This window comes from Schistocerca nitens, chromosome 4, assembly GCF_023898315.1.
Source record: "Schistocerca nitens isolate TAMUIC-IGC-003100 chromosome 4, iqSchNite1.1, whole genome shotgun sequence".
In the NCBI taxonomy this organism is placed as follows: Eukaryota; Metazoa; Arthropoda; class Insecta; order Orthoptera; family Acrididae; genus Schistocerca; species Schistocerca nitens.
The window spans coordinates 547,049,999-547,062,295 of record NC_064617.1 but is presented as its reverse complement, the minus strand read 5'-3'; the positions used below and the strand labels follow the sequence as shown (position 1 = coordinate 547,062,295).

The 12,297-nt window shown below is 35.7% G+C and overlaps 1 protein-coding gene across 5 annotated transcripts in view; it reads right to left on the bottom strand.

The window, feature by feature from the left end:
• LOC126251857 (pseudouridylate synthase TRUB1-like) overlaps positions 1-9,201 on the bottom strand; it is a 112,903-nt gene extending 103,702 nt beyond the window's left edge. For 2 of the 5 annotated variants that reach the window (XR_007545795.1, XM_049952535.1), the window contains exons 1-2: positions 8,755-9,201; positions 4,367-4,447 (exon numbers count right to left, since the gene is read on the bottom strand). Coding sequence is in view for 4 of the 5 variants with exons in the window: in XM_049952535.1 (XP_049808492.1) it covers positions 4,367-4,447; positions 8,755-8,863 (190 nt within the window). In the remaining variant the exon portion in view is untranslated. The remainder of the gene's footprint in view (positions 1-4,366; positions 4,448-8,754) is intronic. The other 3 variants (XM_049952537.1, XM_049952536.1, XM_049952538.1) reach the window with 3 other exon arrangements.
• Positions 9,202-12,297: the final 3,096 nt, after the last annotated feature.

Below are 12,297 nucleotides of genomic sequence, written 5' to 3'. Positions count from 1 at the left end.
GAATCAGCATTAATGTTTATTAAAAAGACAAAATTACTCAAAAATTCAATGTTTCAAGCAATCAGTTGGGTTATACATAAGTGTCGTAAGTACACTATCTTTGTACATAATTCTAATGTAATCTACTATAATTAATAAACATGTTAAAAAGCCATCATTATTTTTGTTTTATCAAGTAGCCTATATATTTAAGAGTAAATTAAAACAAATTTGAGCATTTTATCAGGTCTGAGACTCTAGATATTGCAATTCTTATAAAACAAAACATCCATTAAAAAAAAAAGTACATATATATTTTTTTTTTTTCATAGAAAATATTAATATATTTTAATAGTATCATTTTTATCTTCAAATATATATAATAAATAAACTTGCTGCAAAAATTCATGATGTTATCTAAAAGAGTTTTTAAGATAAGCAATTTTAAAGTTTTGAATACAAATTAAATTTACCATTTCTGAAGGTTCGGAAAACGCAATACATAAAAACTTTAAAAATTTATAAAACAAACTATAAGAGATACAGCAAAAAAAAATTGCAGGTGTTGTCAGGATGGTATTAGAACCATTTGAGCCAAATTTCATGAAAATCTAAGGAGGTGGGTGTAAAATTTATTTTTTATTGGGTGATTTGATATGGAATGACCCCAAACCAAAGCAATATGCGGTATGAAGATCGGTTAGCGATCACAGCCATGAATCACAGTGATCAATATAATATATATTCTGAAGCAAGTTAGACCATGCAGTACATTGACTTGAGAATGAAACTTATTGAAAGCACAGCGTGGCTACACTGACTGTAGAAAGGGATTGCAATAAAGTAAATGCTAAACAGGGCCAATTAAAATAATGGAACAGAATAAAATACTCTTAAAAATTAAAAATAGACTAACTAGTAGTGATGTGGAAAGTAACCATTTTATTGAACTGACAAGTATTAAGATGGATTGAAATGTCAATCTAAATGAATAGGTGGAAGGAGGAGGGGGCGGGGCAGGGAAGGTGAGAGGTGTAAAGATAGGAGATGACGAACGTAGGATGGGAGAGTGGGGAGGAAAAAGTTAAAAGACACAAAGGCTTAAAAAATATTGGGAAAACCAAACACAAAACTACAGTGGTAGGAGACAAAGGCTGAAAAAATGAGCAGACCCAACAGTCACAAAGAGAACAGAAAAATCAACATAAATTTTGGCGAAGCTCATATCATGGTGTCAGAAAATTTGGTTTTTTGTGACCAACCACTTGAGAAATTTGGCTATCTCAAACTCCTACCAAATAATTAATTTTTTCCCTTTGGGAATCACACGTAGGTCCAGTATATGTATGAAGGTATTGGGCAGAAGTGAGTCTATTGACTCGTGAGTTGGAAAAGAAATCTTTGACTGGTAGTTCATTGTGCATGAACTGGAACTGGATTCAGTTACAGACAGAATATATTTCAACACCACTGCCTTTGAGGTTTAAGGTTACAAGAATGTAATCTATTAGCATCAGACACAAAAATAATGGAGTTTGGACAAAGCAACAAACTGACATGATGACATACTGCAGTGATGTTTGTGGTCTCATGAGTGCTTTGAAATTCAAATAGGAGACACAGAAGTGGAGACTTTTCATAGAGGGTTCCAAATTCAGTCTCAAGTGAGTTCTCCTCCACAATGGAAACACAATGCATTCTGTTCCAGCTGTGTACACTACTATGGTAAAGTTCTTATGACGTTTTGAAAAATATGTTGCAATTTATTAAGTATGAAGAACATAAGTGGAAAATGTGTGATGAGTTGAAAACAGTTACCATGATAATGGGTGTGCACCAAGGCTACATCAAATGCAGGTATTTTCAGTGTGGGTGGGATAGTCATGAACAGTAATCCCCACTACAAATTCACTAGCTCTAAGATGTTTGGCAAAAGAAGAGTTATTCTTTACAATGCCCATTTTAGTGAGAAGGTGTTCCTGAAACCGCATTTTAATCTCGTGACCTGTTTGTCCAGTATATGTATGAGGGTACTGGGCAGAAGAGATGTAGTGATGTTCCTGGTGAACATTTTGAAAGATTCCATCAAGAAATAATGTTCTTGGAAAAGCATTGTGAGGGAAATGGATGCCAGCAATGCTAACCAACTAGTGCTGGAAGATTATTTGAGAGTGCAAAATTGTTAACATGAGAATAAAATGAGCTTTCTCCGAGAAAATACGATTTTATATATATTTTTTTGGATTTCAATTATGTAATTTCACACAGCTAATAATCTGCAAAAGCCATGAATCAATCTAGAAAATGGTTTATGTACCTTTCAAAAAAGTTTCCTTGTCTTTCTTCATCAAAAATAAAGGAAGGCATGTTTGTAGACCCCCAAAATACAGAACTTCAAAATCTCACATTCTGAAGAATGCTTTGGACCACGATAAAAAAGTATGGTCATGTTTCACAAATGTAACACAAAACTTTCAGGGAAGAAAAAGAGCTAGCAACTATGAAGAACTGGTTCAAGAAACAATAAATGCGTGTAGGGATTTTGGATGCAATATGTTTTTAAAAGTGCATTTTCTAGATTGACACCAAGACTATCTTTCTGAGAGATGGAGTGATGTTCCTGGTGAACATTTTGAAAGGTTCCATCAAGAAATAACGTTCTTGGAAAAGCACTGTGAAAGGAAATGGATGCCTGCAATGCTAACCGACTAGTGCTGGAACATTATTTGAGAGTGCAAAATTGTTCACATGAGAATAAAATGAGCTGCCTCCGAGAAAATACAATTGTATATACAGGGTGAGTAGCTTAAGACGTAACACCCCCATTATTCTGTTGGTACACGCACAATAATCACTATGTTTATATTGACCGAGATAATGACGCAAATACATGTTTTTTAAATGGGACACTATACTTTTTTTACCATCATTCGAACGTTCTGGAAAAGATGCATATAGTGATGTAATGGATGTTGCTATTGTGATTCAAACTTCACTTAAAAAACACTGGGAAATATTGTACGATTGAAGGTCGAGGTGGTCGGAAGCAGCTGCAGACTGTAAACAAACCTCGCGCGACCCGCAGGCCGAGTTGCTGTGCTCTATGCAGCATGGCTCTGAGCACTATGGGACTTAACATCCATGGTCATCAGTCCCCTAGAACTTAGAACTACTTAAACCTAACTAACCTAAGGACATCACACAACACCCAGCCATCACGAGGCAGAGAAAATCCCTGACCCCGCCGGGAATTGAACCCGGGAACCCGGGCGTGGGAAGCGAGAACGCTACTGCACGACCACGGGATGCGGGCTCTATGCAGCATGCACGGCCTATGCTACGTAGGTAAATCCTCATCCGCCCTCTTTTAAGCAAAGTTTGAATCACAATAGCAACATGCGTTACATCACTATACGCGTCTTTTCCAGAGCGTTCAAATGATGGTAAAAAAAGTACAGCGTCCCATTTACAAAACATGCACTTGCCTGATTATCTCGGTCAATATAAACATTGTGATTACTGTGCATATACCAATGTATGTGCTTCATAGTCCACTATGATTAGCTGAAAACCGCATGCCGATATGTGCAATCGCCCCCGCAATAAAGGGGATGTTACGTCTTACGCGACTCACCCTGTATATATATATTTTTTATTTCAAATATGTAATTTCACACAGCAAATGATAATGTATAGGTCTGCATATGTTTTTGTTTATACACTGAAGGAATGGTTTCCACATCATTATGTAAGTGGATAGAATGGTGATACTTGTTTTTTTTTGTTTTGTTTTTTATATATATATACATATATATACACACAGTAGGGGGGGGGGGGAGAAAAAAAATTGCCTATAACTGGAGAGTTTTTTTAAAATGTATTATTTACTAGAAAAATAATGCACACAATACAAACCACAGATGGTTGGAAAACAAGATGGAATGAGGAGATTTACAAAAATATAGCTAAAATGGAACAAGTAATGGCAAAGCAAAGGTTATTTTTCCTTTGGATACTTGTATTAAATGAGTGAGAACAGGCTAACAAAACAGACATTCCAGTACATGAGGAAAATGAAATGGACAGTAGTGTGGATTACATGAACAAGAAATAACTAGACAGAAACAACGTCAAAGAATCAGAAATAAAAAAAATAAAAAAAATTACAAGCCTTTCAAGGAAGGCGAAATAAGAAATTGGAGCGGTCAGAATAAAGAAAAAGATAAATTGGTGAGAAAATGACTGAGTACTGGAAAGATGGGAAACAAAGAAAGAGAAGGAATTGAAGTTGTTACATATCTTAGTTGGTCAATTCAAAGAAAATAAATTGATTGAAAAATATGCAGGACTTTCCAGGCAGACCGTGCCACCTTCAAGAAAGTGTTACCTAAAACTCCGGTTGCTGTATCATCTAAAGTACCACCATGACCTACTTTGAATGGGTCTGGCAAATATCTTTCATGAACACCTGGAAAAAAAAGCAGAGAGAGAAAAATATTAAGAGTATGCATTTTATAGTCACCATCATTAAAAAATGAAGTGTTCATTTAGAAGTTATTTAGAAAGTTAGTTTATTACATTCCCAAAAGACTTGGACTTGCATTGAAAAAAGGTAGTGCATATGCAGGATGTGCCTCTCTTGTGCAACAGAAGACACTTAATAACTGTTAACACAGTTACAACTGCTAAAAGTGCAGCTCTTGATTCTTTCTTCCACCATATCACAAGTGAAGTATGTAACAAAACTTCTTAAGTGAAGATTGTAGCATGAATAAAAATTTATGTTCAGCTATGTTTAGACCTACTCGAAAATCAGTTGATGCATTATTGACACACACAGTTTTCCAAAAGTTGTCACAATGTCTCTGACGAAGAACACAATAGTGTGTCCATTCTCTTAAATGAGGACCTCGCATGAGCAGATGCGACAGCACACCCTACACAATGATTACAGAACTTGGCAGCCATCCTGCTGTGCTGTGGTATCAACAGCAGCATGGGATGGTAATTCCTTAGTGTGGCTGCTGCTAGACTTGGGGTGCGAGACAACACAGAATGTTCCAGAGTCCATAACCTGTTCTCACATAGCATGTGTAGATGTGATGGGAGTTACAATATTGTAAATGATTTAGTATCTCATTAATCATCCAAATTATGAAGGTAATTGTGTCCAAAAATCAAGTTGTCACAAACTGTTTTACTATGCAGGCTTAATAGAAAATACTGTAGTGAGTGTTTATCTGAATTAATAATATCCTCCAGCCTGTAATAGTTTTTTAATTCATTATTTGTCCTGTGGATCAAATCAGTATATAGCTTGTACAATTGATACAGGATAAGTCAATACAAAATACATATTATTAAATGATACAAGACAATACAAAAATACAGATTACAACATGAATATCATCCAGCATTTTCACAAAATTTTACTGAAGACCTGTACAAACAGCAGCTAGGAACATTATAATATTGAGAGTGTTATTTTTATCTATACGGCACAGGTTCTAATAGCTACAACTTCATACAGTTTATCATTTTATTTTCTTATGTACTGCACAAATGGGAAAGATGACTTAAAATACTCAACTACTAACATTTTTAATTCATAGCGGATAGCACATGTGCATGACAATAGCTTGGGTGGTTATTGTGTTCGTTTTATTTAAGGACAGGTCAGATTCATAATATTCCTGGATGCTGTAAAAACAGTGTTTTATTAAGAGAGATTACACATTCATTTTAAATTTACTTACCTCCTAAATTTTTTTCTGCTGGAAAGTGGGATTTTTATAATTTTATTCTCATACATTTAACACCATTATTGTAAAGGTTTCTTTAGTGGGGAGTTATTGTTAAAGAGGCTTTTGGTTTCAGGTCAGGACGGTGGCAATCCATATATCTCTCAAGTTTGTTAATGTTTTTCATAGTGAAATGTAATGTTTCTACCGACCGAGGTGGCGCAGTGGTTAGTACACTGGACTCTCATTCAGGATGACGATGGTTCAGACCCGCTTCCAGCCATCCAGGCAAATACCAGGATGGTTCCTTTGAAAGGGCACGGCCAGTTTCTTTCCCCATCCTTGACACAATCCAAGCTTGTGCTCCATCTCTAATGTCCTAAATGTCGGCAGGATGTTAAACCCAATCTTCCTTCTTTTCTTGTAATTTTTTTTAATATGTAGCGGAATGGAAGGGGAAATATATTCAGCTTCTTAAAAGATAGTTTACTTGCTTCTCTTTGCTGTTTGAAAAAAAAAAAAAATTGTTCCGACTGCTTTCAAGTTTAATGACTTAACTGATTCTGAATTTTGACCCCAAAAAATAATTCCATAGTTAAATATTGAATGGGAAAGAGTATAATACACTGATATCAGTGTACTCATTTTTAAAACATTCCTTATTGATCTGATCATAAAACATACTTCACTGAGTTCCTTGCTAGTTAAACCTAATGTGTCTTTTTCCAAGTAAGAGTGTCAGTTACGGAAATCCCCAAGAACTTAGTTTCACTGCCAAATTCAACATTGTCATTGCCCACTGATACAGTTGGCACCAGTGGATGTCTATTTTGGGCAGTCCGACTGTCTCGTTTACATTACGATGCAGCCTGCTTTTGTTAACCCACGGGTTTAATTGATGTGTGGTTCCATGTACAGCAGACTGGGGAATTTATTCTGTAGCAGATATTAGAACAGTGGTTTCATCGGCAAACAGAAGAGTTTTTGTGTCTGACAGGCTATGTGGAATATCATTTATGTAAATTAAAACACAAAGGGGTGCCAGACTATGCCTGGGGAACACCTTGCTTTATGGTGTGTGGAAGAATGTGCTGCACTAGCTGATCCTGAGTGGTCGATTTTATTTAATTCAACATACTGCTGTAGTTTGTAAACCAATAATGGGTGATTCCTCTTATTCCATAAGAATACATCTTTTGCAGCAGTATGCTATCATTAACCATTTCGAAAGCCTTCGTGACGTCTAGAAATATATCTATGGCCGGCAGTTTTCTGTTAATGAGCTCCAGAGTAAGACCTAATAGTTCATGTTTTACATCAGCAGTAGTTTTCTTTTCTTACAAGCCAAACCGAGGGGACCAATGACCAAGCAGTCTGGTCCCCTTCTCCCCCCCCCTCCCCCCCCCCCCCCGTTTTTAAACCAACCAACTAACCAAACTGAGCAGGTGACAAGATTTTTGTTTTGCTTAGAAGCAAATTAAGTCAGATGGCCATCATATATTCAAATACTTCATCAAACATTGAGAGCACTGCAGTAGGTCAGTAGTTGCTATGATCTTCTTTACTTCCCTTTTTATGAACAGGTATGATTTTTGCAATTTTGAGCTTACTAAGAAATATACCATTCAGGAATGAGGAGTTTACTATGTAAACCAATGGTTTATTGATAATGTTACACCAATTATGCAGGAGAAAGTACAGGATTTGTTCTTGGCCAGCAAATGAATTTTTTTTCTTTATTTTGCTATGAATTACTTTTTCTATCCCAGTTTCTCATTCTGGCATTAAGAATAGTCAGTCGGGGCATAAATTTGATTCTGATTTTAGGAGATGATTATTTCTGAGGTGCAGGTTTTCAACTGTTTTTGTGAATCGATTGTTTGATGTGGTCACCATTTCATGGCTTTTTGGCTGCACTAACTGCATTTCTACATATCTTTTTATATGAAATAAAGTATTTCTTAAATTCTTCACTACCACATTGTTCCGTTTTGCTAATAGAGGGATGTTCTCCTTTCCTCTGAGTTGATCTGATTATTCCTGAGGTGATACAGTTTGAGGGTTTTGTGTCCCTGTTTATATTTTTTGTTTGTAAAGGTAAGTGACAGGTAGGATAATAGTAGAAAATGTTTTCTTTTTGCATATCAGAGAGGAAACTGTGCATATTGTTTTTATTGAACTTTCTCCTCCATACAACTTTTTAGGTTGAGGCTTGTTCAGTGGAAACTTAACCTGAATGATTAATGCATTATGTTCTGAGAATCCTAAATGTAAAGAGAATACTGTGCAACTGATGTTATTGGCTACTTAGTCCAGACAGCTAATACTATAGTTTGGTACTCTAGTTGGAGATTCAACCATCAGTTAAGGCTGTAGCTGTGCATAAAATATTCGAAGCTCAAATGTCTGACAGAAAATGTATGTTAAGATTGCCAGATATTAAAACACTAACATTTTCTTCTACTTAATTTTTGAGTTAGCAATGCTAGATTTTTGTAGAAGGATGCAAGCTGCTGTTATATAAACATTCAAGTCTGTAAGCTCTACACCTGACAGTTCTATTTGTGTTTGTTTCTTTCTCAGATCTACATTATTTTTCATTTCTGTGATGTTTTGATACGCATAAGCTATCTACATAAGTATTGAGTGTTAATTCAGATTCATAATTTTCTCCAGGCTATAATAAGTTTTTGTTTGTTTGTTTCTTTCAATATGGTTGGACTGGATGTTTTCACCAAAAATTTTCGGATGCTCTAATGAGTAGTTAGGCTTACATACTGTATCTACAGACGTGTAATCACATTTAGTCAGACATACATACGGCATACACGACCTTAACCTTATCTGCAAATGACACTCTCTACTTCGAAAGGGACATCGTGAATATGAACGATGGAAATTTAAAGGACTGACTGACGTTTTATGCAACAATTCGTTGTACTGTCACACAAGTAAAGAGGGTCCTACAGAGAAATGCGATTGTTGACTTATGCGAACTAGAAGCGTACACAAAATACAAGATTAGGTTACGTACCCCTACGTATGGTCTCCTTTAGCTGTTCAACAACTTCTGCTGAAGTGAAATATTTTATTTTATTAACTGCAAATATCCCCCTATTCAAAATCTTGTACAAGTCATACATGTTTAGCTATTGTCGACGTTTCACACGAAAACTAAACCCTTGGACACACAGGCGAAGTACTGCAACATCGATGTAGTTGGAGATTTCAGTTTAATACAACAAATGAGTTTCACTACATTTACAGAAGCATATGTACTTTTAGTACCAACACACCGATGACTGCATCAACAACTGATTGGGACAATGTTGTACATAATATTTGACGATAAAGCGTCTCAGAGAAATAGTGAATGCCTTTCGTTTTCTCTCTCTGTGATTATTAAATTTGTTTGGGCATGTTATTTGTACTGACACATTAGCGTAAAACTGCTGTCTACTTCACATCTTCCTTACGCTATACGCACAGTTCTCCGTTTACTCTACCCGGCAAAGCAGTGTCTTGGCTGCTCGGTACAGCGGAAGGTACATATTTTGACGTTGACAACGCCATCTCTGAGAGATGGAAAACAATAGAGGAAAATGTTGCCGAAAACCTTATTATTCATTAATTTCAACTAGACAAAGAACTCTACTTAAACTAATTGATGCTAAACGAATCTGTTGCAAAATAACATGCGAGTAAACTCCATAAGCATTCCATAACATAAAATATGTATACAAACATACGTTATTCTCAACACATGTTTAGCATTTACAAAGTAGTATATAATAAAATGTCAATTCCTTACAGATTAGGGAGGTCCGGTGCCATGTGATGCCACCTCTGACGCCTCTGGGCAGATGAAAGTCATGTTTGGGCATTTGGCACCATTACCGTAACAGGGGAGTACTTCGGTCTCTCATAACTCTTCATCATCATGGTGACGATGACCTTCCTTTTACTATTCTCTCGCGAATAGGAACTCATCTGAACTTTTCTTGCAAACTGGAATTCTTTCAAGAATCGGTATACTGTGCATAAAATGTCACATGTCTCAAACTATGCGTTGCACAACCGTATTATAATTCTGCAGGTACATTCAGTTGTATATGTAAATACCGTGTGCAAAATATGTCACGGCCACAGTGATAAATTACACAACTTCATGCTTAATGTGGCAGTTTTACTGCGTGAACAGCGAAAATATATAATAGAGGGAAACATTCCACGTGGGAAAAATATATCTAAAAACAAAGATGATGAGACTTACCAAGCAAAAGCTCTGGCAGGTCGATAGACACACAAACATACACACAAAATTCAAGCTTTCGCAACAAACGGTTGCTCCATCAGGAAAGAGGGAAGGAGAGGGAAAGACGAAAGGATGTGGGTTTTAAGGGAGAGGGTAAGGAGTCATTCCAATCCCGAGAGCGGAAAGACTTACCTTAGGGGGAAAAAAGGACAGGTATACACTTGCACACACAAATTGGGAGGATGTCGGCGAGAAAAAGTTTGACATTATGTCTTAAGTTTGTTGAAAGTTGCGAAAGTGTCATTCTCAAACACTAGACGATATACTCTGGATAATTTGGGCACCGTGAACTGCACTCCTTCAAGACTTGGCACAGTTTCAGACTATCACTTGCCTTACCGTGAAAAACTTTTGACATAAGATTATACCGCTTAATGAATCCACATCGTGGATCTGTGCAAAAGACTAAGTTCAACAACATACGCATTGCGCATTGTTTCTTCTTATAGAAATATGGAAACCATGAAGTCAGCGTATTATGGTTACTTTCATGCAATTATGGCATTTGGAATTATATTTTGGGGAAATCAGCCACTGGCTAAAAAAGTACTGTGTGTACAAAAAAGAGCCATAAGGATCATGTGTGGAGTCCATCCTAGAGCCACAAGCAGGAATCTTTTTAAGAAGCTTGAAATACTTACATCCATTGCGCAATATATATTCTCGTTGATGTGCTTCATAAGGAAAGAAAAATCCATCTTTAAGCTGAATAGTGCATATCACAGTCACAATACTAGAAGGAAACATGATATCCACTATGAGCAGCCAAATCTAAGTATGTGCAGAAAGGAGTCCATTTCAGTGGCTGTAAGATTTTTAATGCCCTCCCTTCAAGAATTGTTTGGTAGATGATGATCTCTTGTTTGGAAAAACCTTAAGGCAGTTCCTATTGCAAGGATCATTTTATACATTAGAAGAGTTCCTGAACTACAGTGTTTAACATCTCTTGTATTGTAAATTGCAAATGTATGCCCAAATTTGTATTTGTAATACCGAATATTTTTATTGTAAACATATATTTTGCAATATTTATTTCTCTGTAATGCTTATTATTTTGTAATCTTTATCTCTCTCTAAAATGTATTTTTGTAGTGGGACCTAAGTTACCGTTTACTGTTTTTTGTTTTGTAATCTCTGTCTGTATCTTAAATGTATATTTTTGTAGTGGGACCTAAGTCACTGTTTACTGTTTTTGTTTTGTTTTATGTATTACCATAAATTCTGGCCAAAAGCTTGTAAAATTGACACGTTCCATATCCTGTGATAGTGTCAAAACATGGATCACTGGAACAAGAGATAAATAAATAAATAAAAATAAATAAATGACAGCATTTCTTATTTTTAAATTTGGTCAATAATTATGTGAAATATAGAAAATCAAGTTTTTGTTGCCCCTAGAAGCCCTTACATGGGCAGTGTGCAGCTCATACAGCTCTACTGACACTGTGCACTATCTTATTTTTTCTTTTTTTAGTAGTTACCGTCAAGTAAAAATTTATTGTACATCTAAAAAATATGGTGTTTATATGTAGCCTACCTAAAGAATACTGAAAGTCACAGCAAATGCAAAATAAACAAAAACCATGAGTACATATAATAATGCAAAATACAGAGGCTGGCAGTTTTTTAATAGACCAAAAGTTATGGAAGGGTGGGTGCAACTGTTTTATTCCAGTACAGTACAAATCTATATTAGTCACAGAACAATTCAATTGCACTGTAAATTAATAAGAGATGACATGCTAATATATAAATTACTACTGTATCAAAATTGAGGCAAATTTTGACTTGTTTCTTTGGAGAAATACCTTCCATATTCGTTATCTAAGTTGATCATTCTTTTATAATAATTAAGAACAGAGATTTGGGACTGTACCTACGCACAGATGGTAGTTTGCTCCATTATATGCGCAATGATATACTGAAACAAAGTTAAATGTTTAAAGGGAAAATAGATTGTAAAAGACATATCCAAGAGAGATAGTAAACTTGTGTGACATATCTGGTGACTACTGATTGCAGATGGAGAATAAAAACCATCTATGCAGCACTGTGATCAAGACCACCACTCATAACTATAGGCCTACTCAACATGAAAGAAAGTAATATTAAAGAAAAACGTGAAGAATAATTCTAAATACTGCAGTGTATGATGTATGAAATAAGGGCACAAGACAATAAGTTACTAACACATTATGGATCATACAATGAGAGACAGTGGCAGTTAACATATTCAGGGATCAAATGATTTAACTGTGGTGT